The sequence below is a fragment of the Neolamprologus multifasciatus genome, chromosome 4 (assembly GCF_963576455.1).
Source record: "Neolamprologus multifasciatus chromosome 4, fNeoMul1.2, whole genome shotgun sequence".
Classification (NCBI taxonomy): Eukaryota; Metazoa; Chordata; class Actinopteri; order Cichliformes; family Cichlidae; genus Neolamprologus; species Neolamprologus multifasciatus.
The window spans coordinates 30,318,487-30,340,418 of NC_140442.1; the positions used below are offsets into that span (position 1 = coordinate 30,318,487).

Below are 21,932 nucleotides of genomic sequence, written 5' to 3' on the forward strand. Positions count from 1 at the left end.
GAACCCGAGAGCATCCCTCCATCCCACCCAGCCTATCCCCACCCCCCTCCCCTCTTTCTCTCCCCCCCTCTCTCTCTCGCTTTCAGCCCCTCTGGACCCGTGCTATGCCGGAGCTCTAGGGGAGAGAGGAGGGGGGGTCTCATCAAGCCAGGGACCTGGGGGGGTGGGAGGAAGGAGGCTTTTCGTGGCCGGGGTGTAGACGTACCCTCCGCGTGGCGAGGCGCCTCTGTACCGGAGGATGCTGGAATAGAGCGGCCGAGCGCGGAAGATGGGAAAGGACCAGGAACTGCTGCAGGCGGTGAAGACCGAGGACCTGCTCACCGTGCAGAAGCTGCTGCAGAGGCCCCGGCCAGGGAAAGCAAGTAAGACAGTCGGTTCTCTCCCACTGCAGAGATGAGAACACAGCTGTGGATTTCTGTTGAAACCCTCCCCTATAGATGCCCGTGTTGAGCCATGGGCTAAAGCTTTCTCTCACATACGAGCTGTTCACCGCTGAGATGATGGTGATGTGTGAAGGCTGCATGTGTGAGTCTTCTGGGAGACAGGGGTTTGCATGCATCGGGGTGTATCCGAGAAGATTAGTGGTGTGACTGGAGAGTGGCAGCGCATCTTCAAACCCTGTCTCTGTACACTGCAGCACAGAGAGAGGGAGGGAACACAGCGTGTGTGGATCTGTGTGTGACCCTGGCTCTCCAGTGACATGATACTGGTGGCCGTGTGATCGTTAAGGTTTCAACATCACAATCAGAGTGACACGACTCTTCGTTCTTCTTTTATCCTGCATACTGCAAGGCTCGCTTCACGACTGCTCCTCTAATGGTTTTTTTCTCCTTCAGGCAGTGTAGCACTACAACATCCAACAATGTTTCACTTGCACAGCCCACTCTAATGTGTGGGCAACACAGAGAGGAGCCAGAGCGAGCTGCAGATAGATCATTCTGTAGAGGCTGGCGGTGGCTTGCTGATACTTCCACTGATATATAACTGGCTGGTCCGGTTGTGAGCAGACAGCGAGGGGTAGCGTACAGGCCGAGCTGCAGGAGTTACAATTTCTGCAGATTGGTTTTGGATATTTTAAGCACAAAGGCATAACAAGTCATTCAGCTATAACTCTTGTATTTATTTTTATAAAAGCTAGTTGACACGAAGCCTATTATCCAATTACTATAATTGTTCTGCTTGGGCAGGCACGCAGCAGCATCTGAACTGGTGCTTACACTGGAAACAGCAGGTGGGCCTCATTTGAATAAGAAGATACAATGCTAATGACAAATAATGACCCACATTTGAGCCCCTATTGCAAGTGATGACTTTATAAATTCACTTGTCAGTCTGTTTGTGTACTGAGTAACACTCGAGCTTTATTGTACTTCTTGACCTCTGTGTATTTAAAATGACTGGTGTTGGCTAACATAGCAGCTGAATATTCTCTTCTTGAAGACGCTGCACATCCACTCCTAAATATTGTGCTGACGGCCACTAGATTAGTTGGAACTACATCTTAAAATAATATCTAATCGGCCAATTACATGACAGAAAGTAAATGCATTTGTCATATTTAAAATCCACATCCTCACATGCATGGTCTTGATTAATCAGTCCTCATCTTAAATACCTCATAGTACCATATCCCACTATTAGAGCACTTCACTCTCAGACTGTGGGCTTACTCGTGGTTCCCAAGGTATTTAAAAGTAGAATGAGAGGCAGAGCCTTCAGCTTTCAGGCCCCTCTTCTGTGGAACCAGCTTCCAGGTTTGACTCGGGAGTCAAACACCCTCTCTATTTTTAAAATTAGGCTTAAAACTCTCATTTTTGATAAAGCATATAGTTAGGGCTGGATCAGATGACCCTGAATCCTCCCTTAGTTATGCTGCAATAGGTCTAAGTTAAAGGGTGCTTCCCATGATGCACTGATGCACTCCCTTCCTGTTAAAGGGGAGTTCTTCCTTCCCACTGTCACCACATGCTTGCTTTTAGGGGATCGTCTGATTGTTGGGGTTTCTCTGTAATATTGTACCTTACAATACAGAGTGGTTTGAGGGGACTGTTGTTGTGATTTAGCTCTATATAAATATAAACTGCATTGAATTCATAAGGTTGTAACTTCCCCTACCCCATTCAGTCTATTTTACTCTGTATGAGACCATAAACTACAAAAAGAGCATTACATTGTTAGTTATTCTAGCAACTGAAAGCAGAAGCTCGTCAGGAGGGTGTTTACTGGGATTAAAATCAAATAAGAAGCAGGACCATTTTTACCTTGAGTTCAATACAACTGGATTTCTTCTGGGAACCAGTTCAGTTGACCCTACTGGAAAAGATTGCCGGTTTAAGATGCTTATCCTTCATTTCAGACCTGAAAGCTCTTGTCTGTCTTTTTGTATTCTGTTTGTGGGTCAAGAGCACCTGCTGAAGTTCAAAGCAAGAAAAGGGAAAGAAAAGTCGATTTAGGGGAGTTTGAACGTGTCGTTCGGTGTCAGATGAGCTGATTGAACCTTTTTAGAAACTCGTGAGCTGTTGGGATTTTATGCACAGAAAAAGGGATGGAGAAAGAAGATATTTAAGTGAGAAGTGGTTCTCTGGGGGAAAAGGCCTCATTCGATGACATAGCTTAGAGAAGCATGACCAGATGTGTTTGAGGCGTGCAGAAGAGCATTTCTGAATGCGCAACATGTTAAAGCTTTGAAACAGGAGCCCACATTGGAACAATTGATCCAGCTAAAAACTGGTAACTACAGCTGCAGCTGGACAAAACTGGGCATAAAAAGATCTCATGAGTCTTGATTTCTGCTGTAATATAGATACTTTAACATAAACGGCGTAAAGGATGAGAACCTTTAACGCTGTTGATGGTTTCTTAGTGTGGGGGATGTTGTCTTACTGCCAATCGAGCATCATTTTTAGCCAGTGCTGCTCATAATCACGTCCATTGCTTTTTATCTTTCCATGACTACAGTGTTCTCGGCCACTTTAACAGGAAAATGTGCCACATCACGAAGCTCATGTCATCAGTCTAGTTTCTCGACGATGACAATGAGCTCGTTGTACTAAAGTGGCCTCTGCGCTCACCAGATCAGGGTGGTGGTGTCATGGGAGAATCGCATCATGAAAGTGGTGCCCTGTGCGACGCTATCATGTCAATAAGCACCAGAAACCCGGAGAAATGTTTCCAAGAAACTTGTTCAATCCATACCATGAAGAATCAAGGCAGTTCTTAAACCCAGCCCAGTACAAGCCAAGCAGAACTTCAAAGTAGTCGGTGGACCATTAAAGATGTAATAAAAGTGGAACAGCGGCGACCCGATCAGCCTCAAATAAAGTCACGGAAACAAAACGCAAAGGAAGGCGGAGTAAACCATTTTAGATGTGTTGTAGAAGTGAGACAAACATCCAACTCCTGTGTGTGTTTAAGTTCTTTTATAAGTCGCAGGCTTCTGTGCCTCAGACGGCAGTCCTCACTCTGCAGGATTAAGCGAAGCATATGGCTTCATAACAGTGTGCAGCAATTAGCGGGATTCACTGCATTGATGCAGGCGCTGAAACTAAAGTCTACAGCAAAGCAGGAAACCCCCTGGATCATAAACAGTCTGTGTACTGCAGAGAAAGACAGGCGTGACCATAAAAGAACTGGTGGGGTCCAGCACATAGAGGTTGTGCCCAACATTAGTGTGTGTTTCTGTATGTGGAGCTCAGCAAAGTACATTATGTACAAGAGCACAAAACAACCTTTAGGCTACACTTAAGTGCTCTTCAGCTGGAAGCCGCTTTCTGACTACTGCTCAGTACATGAGATGCAGAGGACAGGTGAGGCCTCGAACTCATTTTTCATAGGCAGCAGACAGCCGCTTGCAGCATGCATAGATGTGTTCCAGATTGGAGCCAGTCCTCACCGGACTGCAGTGCATACAGATGGCGACTAAAGCAATTTAAAGCAGATACTGCAGGTGAAAGAGGCAGCGGCCTGACTGTACGTAATGTAGGGCTGCCACAAACGATTATTTTGATAGTGGACTAGTCACCGATTATTTTTGCGATTAGTCGACTAATCAGATCATCATCCATTGGACGTAAAACGTACAGCTTATTGCACCAGCAGCATCTGCTCTTATATAACTATCTGGCTGTAGCTCAGGTGGCAGAGTGGATCAGCCACTAACCGGAAGGTCGGTGGTTCAATCCCAGGTTGCTCCAGTCTGCATGCCAAATATCCTTGGGCAAGATACTAACCCCATGTTCCTCTCCGATGCATCCATCGGAGTGTGAATGTGTATGAATGTTAGATACTGCGCACTTAAGCTTAGAAGTGCTTGTGTGAATGGGTGTGATTGGGTGAATGAATTAGCTGTATAAAGCGCTTTGAGTGCTCGGACAGAGTAGAAAAGCGCTATATAAGAACCAGTCCATTTACCATTTACCATCATTAGCTTACAGCTTTAAGTATTTAAGGTATGTGCTAACTAAAAATAAAGACAAGATGATAGTTTATTAAATTTTAATGAAAGTTTGCAGATTGTTTCGGTGAAGTTTAATAAACTCCTTGCTATCTAAAATATAACAGGACACCGGAGTAAATTCTCGAGCATCTCACACTTCTGATAATCAGCTGTCTGCTTGACGTTTATTCAGCTGTGTAAAAACTATAACTTTAATCTCAGCCAAACCGATTTACTCAGGAACAAATAAAATACTGAAAAAAGACAAACAATAACATTTTTAAGTTATCTAAGTGACTTATATATCATGTTTAACCTGAGTAGCGAAAGACGGCGGTGGGTTTGAAAACGATTAGCCGGGAGTCCGGTGTTCTCACGGCTCTAGTTAGCCTAGCCCCCGGCTAGCTATCGAGCTAGTGGCTAACAGACGTCTCCGAAAGCGTCGGAGCGCTTTTGAAAATATGTGGTGTCTTGATAAACTGAGCAGATATTTGAGGTTTACACAGCTACATTCTCGCATGAAAATATGTTAAATGTTTATTTTGTGACCCAGAAAGAATAATAAGAGTAATATTAAAACTAATTAGCTGCCGCCATTGTTGACAACTGAGCTGGGCTGCGCTATGAATTCTGGGACACAGCTTCTTCTTCTTCGGGGTTTAATGGCAGCTGGCATCCTTGTACATGCAGTGCTGCCATCTTCTGTTTCAGTCCGTTATTACACTCTTAAATCCTACTACTTATTCCTGCGTCTTTCAGGATCTTACAAAGCTTCAAACATGCATCAACGTAATCGTAACTAGTCGACTAATTGTGGCAGCCCTAATGTAATGCTTGTTAGTACACACAGTGGGTGACCTTTGTTTATTAATCTACACAGATTGGGGAACTTGGCAACGTTACATTTACATCTTTGAATAGATTTTGTGATCCTGTATTTGACTTCCTTAGAACATGGTTAAATAATAGTGTAAGTGCACTTTCTGTATTTCTGTTTATTTCGGTTCTATTTATGCTATTGAGTATTTATTTATTTAAAGGAAAATGCTTTGCTAAAGATTAAATGTTTCGAGAGCCTTTTTGTGTTTTAAGATTTACTCAATAAATTTAATAAACTTGTGTTGAAAGTGAAGTTGAGATTCTGGGACCTGGAAGCCCTGTAGTACAAAAATACAAAATGCATGCATCTTATTTGTGAGCAGATTTTTTGTTGCAAAATCAACACTTTAAATTTCAATCACCTAACAAAAAAAATCATATTTTTAAAGGAGAAAGCAGGATTAACTGAGTAATGTAACATAATATAAAGGCAGTTGATTACCTTCAGTCTTAAAACTGGGAAAAATACATAACTATAAACATACAAAACAGGTAAAATCATTTATATGAAAACTGCAAAGTGTGATTAGTTAGTTTTCTGTAAATACTCACTGACACAGCAAAGTAACAGAGGAGCTAAAATAAAAAATTTATTTTGTGTGAGCTGCACTTAAATAACAAAACTAGCATCTGGGATGAGTCACACCAACTGTGTGAAATGTGAGTGAGCTCACTCTACTTCATTTTTAATTCAGTGCACTTAATATGTCTTGCTTTAGGGTAATTAGGCATACTTTAGTCAGACTTTCTGTAACAAAATATACATGTTTTTGTCATCATATCATCACAAAAGGTATGAAATTCACATCACATTCGCGTCACTTAGAGAAACTGGGGTTGAGGTGGGTTGCAAAGTGGTTTGCAGGAGTACAGCAGCTTTGTGTTATCTATGTTGTGACATCACTGGCTGAGTGGAGTGTTTCATGGTTTGCTTGCGGTTTAACCTTCTATAACTTACAGTGTTACCGTGTTTAAACGCAGACTCGAGGCTCGTCTCTGCTCCGCCTCCCTCTTTCAAATCCTTCCAGTCTGCTGTGAAGCGCTGTCTTTTCAGTCTTAGGCTGAATTTAATTATTTGTGTAATTGGCAGCCGCTGATACCGCAGGAACTGCTTTGTGCAAGACAAACTGTTTAATATGCCCTTTGAAATTTCATTTGTGGACGTGCAAAGCAAAAATAAGCCACTTTTTTTTTCTCAGATCCTGAAAAGCTGCGTGTGTTTTAAGGGAGTGCCTGCAAAAGTGTCTGCAGGACACTGATACTGACCTGTTTATTTCAGGGAAACAACAAATAAAGAGGACAGAAGCAGCAGGGCGGTAATGACAGAGTGCAGCAGCAGGGCAGTTTGACGCTAGGCTGATGTTCACACAGACCTGTTTGTCATCTTAGCATGCAGCACAAAGCTTACAGGAGACGTGTCTGTGTGTGTGCAGCTGCCAGTGAAATGTGTGAGTGGTTTGTGGTGGTAACGAGTGGATGTGTGGCTGTGGGTCTGCCCTCATGCACATCATTTACTCTCACTCAGGTCAGACACACAGTCCGCACAAATGCACGTATTTACCTCCATCTCAGACACACACACAGTTACATTAACACAAACATCTGGCACCATCTGGAGAGCTATCATCAGTTTGCTGTCACTCAACTTGCCTTCTGCACATAGGATTTGACTGGGTCATAGCTGTGTGTGTGTGTGTGTGTGTGTGTGTGTGTGTGTGTGTGTGTGTGTGTGTGTGTGTGTTATTGGAGCAGACCTTGTGTGACATGAGGTCTGTGTTTGGTAATGGGCTGTTTCTGTGTTTGTGTGTTAAGGCAGTTGGTGTAATCTCTATTGATTGTTGTTTACTGTGTGTGTCTGTGTGTGTGTGTGTGTGTGTGTGTGTGTGTGTGTGTGTGTTCAGTGAAATGATAAAGACGCCATGTCCGACAGACTGACGCGTTCTTCCACAGCTATCTTCCTCCTTCACTTTCTTTCTTTGCAGCCATGAGAGATGCTCACACTCCCAGACCTTTCTAGATACCAGTCTCTCAGTCTCTCTCTCTCTCTCTCTCTCTCTTTCTCTCTCTCGCTCTTTTTTTCTCTCCCCCTCTCTTCCTCACGCCCTCCCCCACCAATCTTTTCTGTGTTGACGTGCGAGGCGGGCTAGCAGGAGCAGATGATTGCATCCACACCAGTGCACATTCACAAAGGAGCAGCAGAGAGGAAGCTCCACACGCTGTCAGCCGGAGTCTCTCAGATTGGCTAACGATGCTCCGTCTGCATCCATATGTTTCAGAGGAGCGGCGTGACGTGAAGAAGCAGCTAGCGTTTGCACTTCACAGTGCAACTTGACAGCTACGCCAATTTTTTTAAATTTAGCGTAACAGCTGTTGCACCTCCAGGTATACGACTCTCTATGCATATTGTGCAATACAATTAAACAGCTACCTAATATATGTGTCCTGCATCGTGTTTCAGCTCAAGGACTCAGTTCATTCACTGTCAGCATGGCGCTTCTCTTCCTGTTACCCAGCCTTTTCTGATTGGCTGCCCCTCACAAAATAAAGCCATTTGAACATGACATTCAAATATTCTGCTTGTGAAGGGCAGCCAATCAGACGAAAGCTAAAGGTGAAAGCTAAGACAGCTTGTGTGGATGAACTGAGAGGCTCAAAGAAAGATACATAAGGATTATTTCGAACTGTCAATCATGCAAAGCCAAGCGAAACGAGCATAACAGCCCTGTCGCGCTTTTTTAAGGTAGATAAAAACACTAAAAACAACAAAGTGTAAATGACATAAAATGAAAGTGTGCGTCGGGGGTGTTGCTCTTATTTCACCCTGAAAATATTATTAAAATGTGGGCGGCTATGTGTTTTCACCACTTCGTAAATATTCACAGAGTCTGCGCGGATACTCAAGCAGATATTTCCCCGTCAATCAAGCGCACCTAAAGGACTTTACTTGGAATATATTACTGCAGCAACACTTGCGAGGAGAAGCAAACATGCTCGGGCGGCGTCATTGATCCTGGGAGTGATCTTAGAAATTGAAGCACAGCATATTAGAAATGATAATACGGAGAGAGGGGGAGATTGGCCGGCGCTGTTCCCTGCATTTTCTTCCAAAACATCATCACTCACTTCTGCTACTGCTGACTGCCTCCATGATTGAATTACAGAGCAGATGGGGGGGAGAGGTGGGTGAATATTTTTTGCTTGGAGGAAAAGGGGGATAGGCAGAGGAGTTAGTAAGAGAAAAGGAAAGAGGAGGGGAAGATGCTTCTTGATGTGTGAGTGGGACAGATGGAGGGGGAGTGATGAAAGACTGAAAATGATGAAAAAGAGAACAAGGGAACAAGGTGATGAAACGCAGCTGAACGCTGTCATTTTCCACCTCCCGTTTATTCTGATCGCACACTGCTCGCCTCACATCGGGTCCCTCTGTCTCTTCTCCCTCTCACACAGACACACACATGCAGCAAAAATAACATCCACACAGTTTAATGGGTCAGCGGCAGAAGTGGAGAGCACAGCAGAGGTGAGAGGATGGAAGGAAGCAGACGTAAGGAAAGAGAAGGGAAAGGAGTATAAATTATAGGAAAGGAAGTGAAAGAAGAAAACTGGGATGGAAAGGAAAGTGAAACAGAGCATATTAAAAAGGAAGAGAGAAGAGGAGACTGAAATAAAATAATATACACTGAGGAAAGAAAGTGAAAGAGAAGGAAGGAAGAGAAAGAAATAAAGTGCAAAGTTGAGGAATGAGATGGAAGAGAAAGGAAGGAAAAGAAACAATACCATGGAGGAAGTAGTGAAACAATGTGAAAGGAAGGATTAAAAAAATGAAAGGAGAGGGAATTAAATGAATATATGTTATAAAAAAGTGAAAGGAAAGAGAAAAATAGAAGAAAAATAAATTAGACAGAAAGAAAAGGGTGAGAATGAATAGAGAAGAGCAGGAAGTACACGTCAAAGGAAGTATAAATTAATTAATAACAAATGACAAATCTGAGAAAGGACAAGAAAGAAAAGGTAAGGGTTACACTAGCACAGTCCAGAGAAGGAAAAAGATGGAAGGATGAGAAAGAAAACTGAACGAATAACAAAAAGGACGGCGCTACAGAAAAATAAGGAAAAGGAAATGAAGCAAGCTGTTTTACAGGAAAGGAAGGGAAACAGAAGGGCAGCTGGGCGAAGAGAACAAAAATGAAACCGGGAAAAAAGACGGCTTTTGTTACATCAAGTGTGAGCAGAGGATCAGGTGATAGCAAATCTATCCTGTTCTGTTGCACTGTTTACCAGGATGAGAGAGGAAGAGGAGTAAATATAATGGCCACCCACAAAATGAGAAGGGCAGCAGGGTGGGACTCTCACCCATTCAGCACCGATTAAAGGGGTGGCATTAACCACACACACTTCTTCCCCCCACCGTCATACGACTGACACAGAGAGGTACAGTCTCTATTGGAATTTACATCATCTGTGTGTGTGTGTGTGTGAGCTTTAATTGTGAAGAAAGGGGACAACAGTTAACTACAGAGTCACACACATGCAGCATAATGCGATGAAAAAAATGCTCTGCAGTCATGAGCTGATTCTCAAAGGCATGAGGGGGAAAAGAGTCAGAATCAGAAGAGAAAGCTGAGCCATGTCACTGGAGATTTGTTATGTAAGTAGCTGTACTTGCAAAGATTCGCAGCAGCTGCTATAGAGCGAGGCTGTCCCTCTACATCGCCTGGCAGGACTTTTTTTCCCCACTCACACCCTGAATTCACAACACAGAGAGTGTTCTTACTGCTTCAAACTGATGTTTGAGCAGTTAATAAAGGCAGGAAATGATGCTTTTTTTCAGACCCTGCTCCTAAAGTTAAACTAACATGGCTGGGACAAGGTTTGACTGTACTCTACACGAGAGCCTTCTAGAAATGTTCCACCCTGCAGCCGCAGTGAATGCAGTTAGCATCGCCTTGGGACTTTTGAATGAATACTGGTGCTCTCCTGCTATGCAAGCTGCCACTAAAAACAGGGCTGTGACACAGTGTGGGTGCAGGCTCAGGGGTTGGGAAAATGTGTTGGTTACTGACACACCCTTAGGTCTTTGATATGTGTGAGAAATTTTGTGGAGTCAACTGGTTGCGTGACACTGCGTAGCCTGCTTTTTCCTCTTAGCCTTTTTTTGGCAGAGGTCAGTTTGACCCCTTTTTGCTATGCCTGGCCTGTTTTCTTATTAGTTTACAGTAATAAAACTGGCAAAATGAACATTAAAGTTCTCAGTTATTATTGGCACAGTAGGTTTTTAATTTCAGCCAAAGGCAAGCTACAGTCGGGTGTAGCTAGCTAGTGAAGCTAATGCTAGCTTTACTAGCTAGCATTAGCTTCACTAGCTAGCTACAGTTGGGTGTAGCTAGCTAGTAAAGCTAATGCTAGCAAAGCTAATGCTAGCTTCACAAGTTAAAACCGAAAAGGCTGCTTTTGTCAGCTCCTTCTAAAATAAAAAAATGAATATACTTTAAAATATTGTAACTAAAGTTGTGTAATCTACAAATTATTCACACAGATTTTATGCATTTGATGCATAAAGGCTGAAACTGACAATTTTGTGGCAATTCATTTTAGGCAAAATAATCTCTCCGTCCACTTGACGTATGCACTGATTTTTAGCGTATGTGTCCGTTGGCTTCTTTTAGATGAGAATCTGGTAAAGAAGGTAAACTGGCCTGAGAAAATGAAGGTAGTGTCATGGTTGGCTGTGTGGCAGGCAGGCAGGAGTGGTGGACCCAAAATGCAGGACTCTTTGGAGACGAGATTTAAACTGAAAACGCAGCTTTATTGCTGGACAAACTTCAACATAAAATAAGACTCGCAAAACAAAACTCTAAACTGATGTGCTGGAGGACTGGAAATCATGAACACACAGCAAGTTGACGGTACAACGCAACAGGGAGCACAAAACACAGGGCTTATATACACAGGGGAGTAATCAGGGAAGGGGCAACAGGAGGCAGACACAGCTGGGAGAAATCAGGCTAACGAGACAGGGGAGCGGTAAAACTGAACACACTGACATGAGACATGAACTTTCAAAGTAAAACAGGAAACCAGAAGCCATCACACAGACTCAACACTGAGGCAGACAGAAAATAACGCATGGAACCCAAACTATACATGAGGCAACAAATCCTCAAACACGAATAAACAGAAACCTAGAATATAACAATCAAAGCACAAGAGTATCAAAGGGCAGCCCATAGTGCAAAAATAAACCAAAACATCAGAAACTCAAAATGCTGGGTCGAACCGATCCAGAACCGTGACAGGTAGAGCTGCGGGTCCCAGGCAACAAAGAAACCCTGATGCCCTCAGGGGTCGGTGCGTTGGTGGTTCTTGGTGTCCGGGGCTGGGTGCTCAGGTATGTACCAGCTCACTCCCGGTGACTACTTGGCGGGGCCTGGTGCCTGTTGCTCGGTCAGAGTCCTCCTTGGGCTCTCGCACTCTGGGGCCTCTGGATGTCTGGGGCCTGGATCTCCTCCATGCCTGCTTCATGCCCTGGGGGCGGGGCTATGGCTCTCTACATCCTCTTGCAGACCATTACATGGGGAAACCTTTTCAATACAAGAGCGCTGATCCACACAGGTGTGCACACGGGTGTTCACTGTTCGTAGACATAAACTACACCTCTATTGGCTACTACTTCCAAGCACATTGTGCGCTGTCGGTCCTGCGTGCTGCACAACAACATTCAGTATTTAGTATTTACTGCTGTTTACACTCAGCTAGATTAACGTGATGGTGTTGTGTTTAGTATGTTGCTCTGTTGTTTTGCTTGTTTTCTTTTCTTTCTCTTTTTAAGTTTCCTTTCTCACTGTCCCTCTTCCCTTCTGTTTTTCTTTTCCTTCATCTTTCTTTCTCCCTTTCCTATCCCTCAGTCATGTCTGTCCCGTCTGTAACAACTGAAAATAAAATAAAATAAATAATAACAACAAAGATCGATCAAATGGACCAATACGGCAAGGCCGTGATGATCCACTTGGTAAAGTAAATCCATTGGGTCTCCTTGTTGGTCTTCAGACAACAATTCTGACGGCTAAAGAACCAAATGGGACAGGCAAAAAAAGAAAAAACAAACAAGAAAGAAACAAAGAAACAGCTTTGTTCTCATATTGCAGTTTTACTTGGCTGCTACCAGTGCTCCATAAATATAAAAATAAGAGGCCAGGCTGTTTCTTGTAAAATGAGCTGCTCTAAACTTGATATGTGTGCTGAGTTAGACACTAAGAGGTTGTGTTCACACTATGGTTTAACTTTTAAATGAGGAATTTGGAACATTGTTATTAATCTGGTTCAGTGTGAAACGTAGTCACTGTCAGCGATCTTGTTTTATGTAGTTTGAAAGGAGCTATATTTGCATGTTCACATTTTTAGTGAAAGAGCAGCATTATTAGCTTTTCTTACATATTTGGAGGATTTTTCAAAATTTGAATGTTGCTCAGGAGATTCAGTTTTGCAGAAGCATTGTAAAGCTATGACGCGTCTAATTCTGCTACTGGTTCCAGGCTGTTTCCCCCAAACTGTTGAGGTGGCAGATGATTTTGTGAAACGATTAGCCTTTAGAAGAACTGCGTGGTCTCTGGAAATGGAAAGGTAGCTATTCATTAATGCTACTATTTGCTTTAAAGCCAGCATCTGCTGCAACAAAATATCTACTCCATGGCTTCCTTAATGTGTGTGTATATGTGTGTGTGTGTCCTCGTGCATAAGGAAAGCTATCAGAGACCAGAAGGGCCTGTCCAGCAGGGACAGATGTTGATGTGCGTGTGCGTGTGTGTCCAAACACAGCCGTGCATGTGCAGCGACTGAACAGATGGTTGGTGTTGGACTGCTGTCCACACATCTGCAAAATATTCCACATAATGTACCTGACCTCCAGCACGACCTGGTTTAAAAAATGTAAATAATAATAGATGGTAATGATTTGAAAATCATTAAAAGCCTATATTTGGTTGAGAACACATATGAAAGAGTAGAGTGCTTATTTGAAGCGATGCGAGCGACGTGTTTCAGAAAAGTTGCGACAGGGGCGACAAAAGACTGAAAGGGTGTGTAGTGCTTTAAAATAAGTAATGAGGTTAATTAGCAGCGTGAATGAGCTTATAAGAGCATCCTGGAGAGACTCTTTCAGGTATATAAGTAATGAGGGTTGCACTGCTCTGTGAAAGACTGCACGGCTGTTCAGTACTTCAGTATTTTAACAATAACATTGCTGTGATTAAAAGGGCAAATAGTTTGTCTACAAAACCTTTAATGTACCATGTTCAGCACATCATATTATCAAAAGTTTCAAAGAAATACTCAAATATGAGGCTGAAAAACAGGAAATTATATCTCAGCCGGTGCACAAGCGTCCGGTGTTGGTAAACAGTTGATGCTGAAGCTGGCGATGAAACCTCCCCCCCCGTCCTTTCACTTAACTTATAAATATTTCAGTTACTCCTTGTGTAGTCTCTTTGGCTTTGAGGAAGCCTCTCCCATTGATATGGAGTCAGATATCTGGGTCAGGTTCATTTTCCAGGAAGCTTGAACTTTTCCAAAATATGTGCATAGACGTTTAGAGGTGATCAGCGAACTTGGGACTTTCACATCACCTGAATTCAATCCTCCAAGCAGATGTGGAAACTGGAGTGATGTTAATTGGGGGAAAATAGGGATTAGGGCGGGAAAAGAAGATGAAAAATGACGAGAGAGAGGATGGAAAGTTGTGTCACGAGAGTGTCACAGACCTGATCTTTGCACCCGACTGCGCACGCACACACACACACACACACGCACACACGCACACACACACACAAAAGTGGGCTGATCCACAAATCACTCATACACAGTGTTTATTCTTGCGCTACGTTTTCCAATCTCATCAAGTTCCTGGAATAATTTCTTCCACTGCAGCTATTTAATTTTCCACATACCTGCGATCCAGTCTTCATCTTTCTGTCTTCCATTAGTAATGAAATCTGTACCACATGTGTGTGAAAGAGGCCATCTAAGCAGATCTGGGATCCGGCGTACTAAAAACTAAAAACTGTGCGTATTATTAAAGGCCCTGTCTACATTTGTATACCGATACTCATTGCGCCAATGGGATGAATTCCCAAAACAGTCCATCAGATTGAGGTTAAATAGAATAGTACATTAATTAATCTCCTTAGCAACACCTCTTCTCCTTTATAAATTACATTCAAAAGTCAGAAATGGTAAAACCGAGAGCTTATTAGCATGGCGATAACAATATTAAGCTCAAAGCATCACTACCTAGCCAGGTGCTTCAAAAGGCTGATAACTCCTTGCTGTCATCTTTAGCATTCTAACATGCTTAACCAAACGATGCACACCAACGGTCCAACAGCCTGTAGGTGCTGCAGATAAATAAAACAAAATAAAACCAGCACCATTACCAAGATAAACATTTATAACACACGGGGAAAGACCTAGACCGAGCTAACGATAAAAACGATAAAAAAAATAATGCTAAAAAACAACTCAACTCGTGTCCCGGTACCAGATGAGTCACAGACCGGTACCGGTCCTAGGCCCGGGGCCCGGGGGCTGGGGACCGCTGATGCACACAATATCGATAGTATAGTGTTTATAGGCCACGCCACGGGCTAGCGCCACCTGCTAGCATGATTGCAGACTTCTAGTTAAATTTCAATGTCAATTCAAATGTGAAAGTTTTAATTTTATAAATCTGTGTCCTACATGGGTACATGTTTTTTTTGCAACAATAAAAGAATTCTCTTTATTATTTGTAGCTCTGAGGCTTCATTCTTCATTCTTGTGCTGAATTCTGCCTGCAGACAAAGTGACACATATTTTGGTCTGGTTTTGTTTGCATGTATTAATGTTTCTAATAAAACCTGGAGGCTCTTCTTTTTGCCTTGTACATCTGTTTCCTTCTTACTGTTCCCCTGACCTCTCTCCATCCCCCAAATCCTGCCCAATGAATCAGTCTGGCTGGCAGTGTGTTGCTGTCAGGGAGCCTGTGAGGGTGATTCGTCACGTCAAACTGGGCCAGGATCTGGTCGGCCTGAGCCGACAACAGGAAAAGAAGAGATTCTGGAAGATTCCACTAAAGCAACAGCTGCTCTTTGCCTTCCAACGTTTATATTGTAACTATTTTCAATTTTAAGTCATGTGATATCAGATGCTGGATTGAGAATACCACATGTACCTCACGTGGTCCTGTTCATGGTCCTGTAGAGGAAGAATCCTGCTTACTTAGCTAATCTTTTTAGCTTAATTCAGAAAACTCACTGATCAATTTGATAAACTGCCGTTGAATTGGTTATATTTACTGCTGGCTGTGGTGTCAGAGACGATCTTGTCACATGGTTGGATGGATCAGACTTCACCCAGATGATCTTGGCTGTAGATCGCAGTGAGGTGAATGGCCACTCTTGCATCAGAAACCTGACTTATACTGCTACACTAAGCTCATAGAAGCAGAGCAGAACAAGGACTAACACTATATCAGCGCTCCCCGACCTTTTTTGCACCACCGACTGGTTTAATGTCAGACAATATTTCCACGGACCGGCCTTTAAGGTGTCGCGGAGAAATACAACAAAATAAAACGATACGACCGAGACAAAAACTGGTATTTTGTAAATATAATAATAAACACAAATTCACTGTGAAATTGAGTAACTTCATAAGCAGCGTCCAACATTGAGAGTAACATCCTCCTCTCTGCCCCTTAATGCTCTCTGGTCGCCATGGTAATGTATAAATATTTCTTTCAAAATAAGACACAACTACAACACGGGAAAGACCCAGAGAAACTGAGTTAAAGACCTCGAAAACCATAAATTTCACAACTCTCGCCCGGTACCAAGCGACTCACGGACCGGTACCGGTCCGCTGCGCTATATGGAAGAAACTAGCTTCAGTACAGGATGTAGAAAGCATGTGAATGACTATCAAGTTCAGCCTTTCTCAGCTTTAAAGTAACTAGCAATGGGGTGAATGATATCACAGACTGACCACAGAGGGTTAACAGCACTGCATCAGTACATAACAACCTACGTTACTTCCATTTAGTGCTAATGAACACCTCTTAGCATTCTAACACGCTAAATTAAGTTTTATTTATTATTTTGTTATGGCTGGAGACCGCTAAGTTCAAGTCCACAATGAAAGCATGGCTGCTTCTTTCAGGAGGCCATTTTTGTGTCTGTTGTGAGTCCCCTCTGTCGCTTCGGTCTCGTTTTAGTGGTAAATCTTGTCTTTTTGTAGGCGTCCTGAAAGACTGTGCCCTGAAGCCTTGGGTGTCTGGGTTTGTGCCCAGTAGGCCCATTCAGTACTCTAGTCATGTACAGTGTAATCATACAACATGAGATATTCTATTTCACACTCAGTTTCAAACAAATGAGACAAAAAAACAATAAAAATAATGAATTATGTGAGGTTTTGGTCACTATTAAAGCTTAAATTGACATTCTGTCACGTGAGCAGACATGAGCTTGATGTGCAGTGCATGCACGTGAGTATCATACCAACATCCGTGTTCAGTTAACTGGTGTGCTTTGATCCCTCTGCTGCAGTAGGTGTGTGTTACTCCAGTTTAATCAGAGGATTGCTTTGCAGCACATCAGCCAATGGAGGGGAAGTAGTAGCGCCGTGAGCCAATGAGCACCGTTGTTTGTACGTTCATGCTGGCGGGCTGGTTGTATCCAGCTGTCGAACACATGCAGAACATGTGGTTTAGCTCTGCACGCTTGTTTGTGCGTGTGTGTATCCACATACTGTACACGTGTGTGTTTGTGTGGAGCTGGTCCAAACCCACCGCGGCACCGCCTGGTTCCGCTCTTAGTATTTGCTCGATCTTTTTCCATCTCTCCCCTCCCTCTCATCCCATCTTATCTTCTCTCTTTCCTGTTCCGTCTCTCCCTGTTCCCAGAGCTATCACCGTGGCAACAGGCACGCAGTGCCAGCCAGGAAATATCTGGATCACAAGCGGTTATTCCAGTTCATCACTGCAGGTCCAGCCTGACACTTTAGTCCTTGGACCTATCTGGGTTTTATGTTGTGTGTGTGTGACTCTTGTCATAAAATCAGACAATACAGAGCAGCCAGCAGATCTACTGACCTACTGTCTATTTCAGATCCATCACCCCTTTTTCTTTACTTCCTTTCTCATTCCCTTCATCATTTCTTTTACCATTTATCCCCGTTTTCGTCTCCTCCATCCTCATTATCATGGCCCTCCATCCTTTTCACCTCTGTATCCATTCTTTTATCCCTCCTCTTCTGTCCTGATATGTCCGCATGTCTGCCCTCCTTCCCTCTTCTCGCCTCTCCATCGCACCCTTTCCCTTGTCTTCTTCCCTCCATCCCTACCCCGTCTCTCATTCATCAGATCCTCTCTCATCCCTTGAGGGAGAAGAAATTCCCCTTCGCAGGCTTCTCAGGATTCACTCTTGATCTCGAGACTTTTGTTGCTGTCGTATCATCTCTTCTCCCACGTCTTTCTTCTCACCCCCACCCACATGCCCTCATCCTGGGCCCCCTCTGTATGCTACAGTGGCTGCAAAGCTGGGTGCCAACACAGAACGGGGTGGGGGATGGTGCAGTCTGGGTTCAGTTTATTGCAGTTCTAGATCAAAGCTTTTAGCTCTGTTCAGTCATTGTTTCATTACTAAGTTCCTTAAGCTTCCTTTGGATGCACAGAAATATGAATTATGCTGCTACTGGACTGATGTATAGAATATGAGAATATTTCCTTTTCATGGTTTCCTTGTAGCTACTGCTCTAGTTTACAGAGCGTTGTGGAACAGTAAACACCAATAAAAAAGATAAATAGACCCCTGTGGGAACTATGGGAGAAGCGTTTTCTAAAGCCTGCTGGTAGCCTCACCTTTGGTAACAGGCATTGATTATTAACCACAACTGTGACGGCTAAATAGAAAAGCTGAAGCTTTTATTGCGTCCTCCACTTCACTTACCTCACCCCAAACTGATGCAAACACATTGTTTTTAATAAACGTGTGTAATAATTGTCCTAATCAATTATTATTGAGATATTTAATTTTCCCTAATAACTCATTCTTTTTTGGATTAATGGTGTAATATGGGATGGGGGATGAGTTCCTGCCCCAAGTGGAGGACTTCAAGTATCTCGGGGTTTTGTTCGCGAGTGATGGGAGAAGGGAGCCGGAGATCGACAGACGGATTGGTGCTGCAGCTGTAGTAATGCGGACGCTGCACCGGTCCGTCGTGGTGAAGAGGGAGCTGAGTGTAAAAGCGAAGCTCTCAATTTACCGGTCGATCTACGTCCCTACTCTCACCTATGATCACGAGCTGTGGGTAGTGACCGAAAGAACGAGATCGTGGATACAAGCGGCGGAAATGAGCTTCCTCTGAAGGGTGGCTGGCCTCTCCCTTAGAGATAGGGTGAGAAGTTCGGCCATCCGGGAGGGGCTCAGAGTAGAGCCGCTGCTGCTCCACATCGAAAGGAGCCAGCTGAGGTGGTTCGGGCATCTGACAAGGATGCCCCCTGGGCGCCTCCTGGGTGAGGTGTTCCAGGCATGTCCCACCGGAGGAGGCCCCGGGGCAGACCCAGGACACGCTGGAGAGATTATATCTCTTGGCTGGCCTGGGAACGCCTTGGTGTTCCCCCGGATAAGCTGGAGGAGGTGGCTGGGGAGAGGGAGGTCTGAGCCTCTCTGCTTAGGCTGCTGCCCCCGCGACCCGGCCTCGGATAAAGCGGATGAAGATGGATGGTGTAATATGGAGAACACTGATGCCAGATGGAGAAAAGAGGAAATTAGACAGGAGAGCTGCTGTGGTGGCTAACGCAACATGACTAGATAGCGTTAGCTTGCTGTCTAGTTGTAGCGCTGAATGGTTTTTATCCATGTGCAGTTAATCCTCTAAGTCTGAACTCCTGACCCTAACCCTGGGTTTTAGAGACTGGCAAAAAGTGGAAAGTTTCTGTAAGTTAGAGAGACAATAGCAGGGACAACAATAGGATAGCTATTATGCTAATCATGATTCGACCAAGAGGCTAAAACTATCTACAGCCCATCCAAGATGTTTATGCATCAGTTTTACTGAGTGAAGCTCTTGTAGCATTTAGCCTGTCACAGCACTGATTAGCAGACATGTGTCTGTGTGTTGTACCTGTGTAGTTTATGAAAAGACTATCGGAGCTTGCTTATGTTAAGTCGTAACTTTGCACTTCAGCCTGTTTTCCAAATATGGCCACTGCAAAGATGAAAATCCATCCGTTTTCTTCACTGCTTGTCCAGTTCAGCACTCCGGGTGGGCTGCAATCTAGCTGACACTTAAAGCTATTTTTTGTTTTAAGTCACATAGCTACACTCTTGGAAATAAGCAAGTTTTAAATTGCCATACAGCTATTATTTTCATATCAATTTTATTTCTGTTGAAGAAAACTTATCGTCTGAAATGTTAAACAATAATGTTTTATACAGTGAGTCTGGTAAAGCAGCTCAGTGTAGAATTGGACTATCGACCCAACACAGACAGTAGCTGCAGACACAGGTACAATAAGGCTATTGTTCTCCATGTAACTCTACCACACGGACGCACACACCCATCACATTAGTCCTCACAGGCTCTCCTTCTTTTTCTCTCGCTCTCGTTCACACACACTCTCACACACACTCTGTGTTTAATGAAGTGCATCTAATTTCTAAACTAATAAAACCACACCGTCTCACTGACTGCAGAAAAAAACAACAAAAAACTTGTGCAACTTTGTTATGACAAACCACACGCAGACGCACACTCGCTCAATGAATTAGTCCAAGGCTTTCTATTGGTTAGCGCATGTGAATAGGCGAGATACAAAGAGACATTTAATAGGTTGGTAATTTCAGAGAGGGGAAGCGGAAAAGAGAGAATGCAGTTGTGTGCCTGGTTTCAAAGATCTCAGTGTGGTCTTTAAATGAAAGTCATATCAGTTTAAAAGCCTGCTGCCATAAGTTTCGCTGCTCTTAAAATTCCATTAAGAACGTCTGTCATTCTGGCTTTCCCCTCAAAGTCTCACTCTGTACATGTGGAGACCCACAAAGTTACATACATGGTCACATGAGGCCACCAGGACCTATCGAGGACAGAGACAGGCCATTCCCATGCAATGTCAAGCTAAACATACAACAAATATAAAAAAGTTTTCTTATTCAATAGCTTCTCATTTTGTAACAGCTGTAAAGGGCTGACTTTTCATCATAACTTAGATTTAATTTGTTAAAGCATAAAGTACTGGTATGGTGTGCCAACAGAGGCTGTAGCTACTAGCTGTCTGTTGTAGCATAGATAATGTGCCTTTCTACGTGAAAACGTTTTATTGAGTGAAATTTAGGCTTTTTAGAAGTCAGTTATTTAGCACTGATGTGTACAGTTCTGAATTGAGCTTGCTAACCAAGGGAACATGAGCTCATAACCTAGAACTCTTCTTCCATGAAATAAACAGCAACAGCTAAATGTTGTCGTCCTAAACCAGCCAGCGTCTTCCAAAAAGTAATAGTTAGTATAGTAGCAGCTATGTCAGCATCCAGTATGTACAGAACAACTTTAACATTCTCCAGGGGAAACATCTGCTTCTTTAGCCGTTGAACGCTACATTCAAAAGCCTGCAGTAAACTGTTTGCAGTACAGTGTAGTGTACATCGCCCCGCGGGTCTGAAAATCATAGCTACATGAGCTGCTTGTTTTCCTTGTAAATATTTATACATATAATAACTCAGTGGTTCCCAAACTTTTTTTGTTTTACAAGAAAATTCGCCCCTACTACCCTTATTTAAATAACAGAAAAACAAACCATCTTTATGCTGTAATTATGTTACGTATAGTTGTTGTCTTGCCAACAAGGAGACCCAATGGATTTACTTTACCAAGTGGATCATCACGGCCTTGCCATATTGGTTCATTTGATCAACCTTTGTTGTTATTATTTATTTTATTTTATTTTCAGTTGTTACAGACGGGACAGACATGAGTGGGGGATAGGAAAGGGAGAAAGAAAGATGAAGGAAAAGAAAAACAGAAGGGGAGAGGGACAGTGAGAAAGGAAACTTAAAAAGAGAAAGAAGAGACAAAAATCTCCTGGATCACCTGTTGAGAGAAAAAGAAGAGAAAACAAGCAAAAAAACAGAGCAACATACTAAACACAACACCATCACGTTAATCTAGCTGAGTGTAAACAGCAGTAAATACTAAATATTGAATGTTGTTGTGTAGCAAGCAGGACCGACAGCGCACAATGTGCTTGGAAATAGCAGCCAATAGAGGTGTAGTTTATGTCTATGAACAGTGAACACCCGTGTGCACACCTGTGTGGATCAGTGCGCTCGTATTCAAAAGGTTTCCCCATGTAACAGTCTGCAAGAGGATGTAGAGAGCCATAGCCCCGCCCCCAGGGCATGAAGCAGGCATGGAGGAGATCCAGGCTCCAGACATCCAGAGGCCCCAGAGTGCGAGAGCCCAAGGAGGACCACCGGAGGGGCATCCGTGCCACCTTCCTGGGAAGAGCTGAGGAGAGCCCCAGACAAGGGTCACCCAGCAGAAGCCCTCTGCTGGGTGTAGTAGCAGAAGCCAGAGGGGTCACCCAGTAGCCACA

The 21,932-nt window shown here is 43.5% G+C and overlaps 1 protein-coding gene and 1 long non-coding RNA gene across 7 annotated transcripts in view; both read left to right on the forward strand.

Annotated features, from left to right (window-relative positions):
- caskin1 (CASK interacting protein 1) overlaps positions 1 to 21,932 on the forward strand; it is a 123,562-nt gene that overhangs the window by 398 nt on the left and 101,232 nt on the right. For all 6 annotated transcript variants that reach the window (XM_085157043.1, XM_085157044.1, XM_085157046.1 and 3 more), the window contains exon 1: positions 1 to 362. This exon is cut by the window's left edge and continues 398 nt beyond it. In XM_085157043.1, coding sequence (XP_085013169.1) covers positions 269 to 362 — 94 coding nt within the window. In that variant the 5' untranslated portion in view covers positions 1 to 268. The remainder of the gene's footprint in view (positions 363 to 21,932) is intronic.
- The window catches only part of LOC146520812 (uncharacterized), a 46,593-nt gene continuing 39,725 nt past the window's right edge, over positions 15,065 to 21,932 (forward strand). The window contains exon 1 of the long non-coding RNA XR_014873724.1: positions 15,065 to 21,923. This is a non-coding gene — a long non-coding RNA (uncharacterized LOC146520812). The remainder of the gene's footprint in view (positions 21,924 to 21,932) is intronic.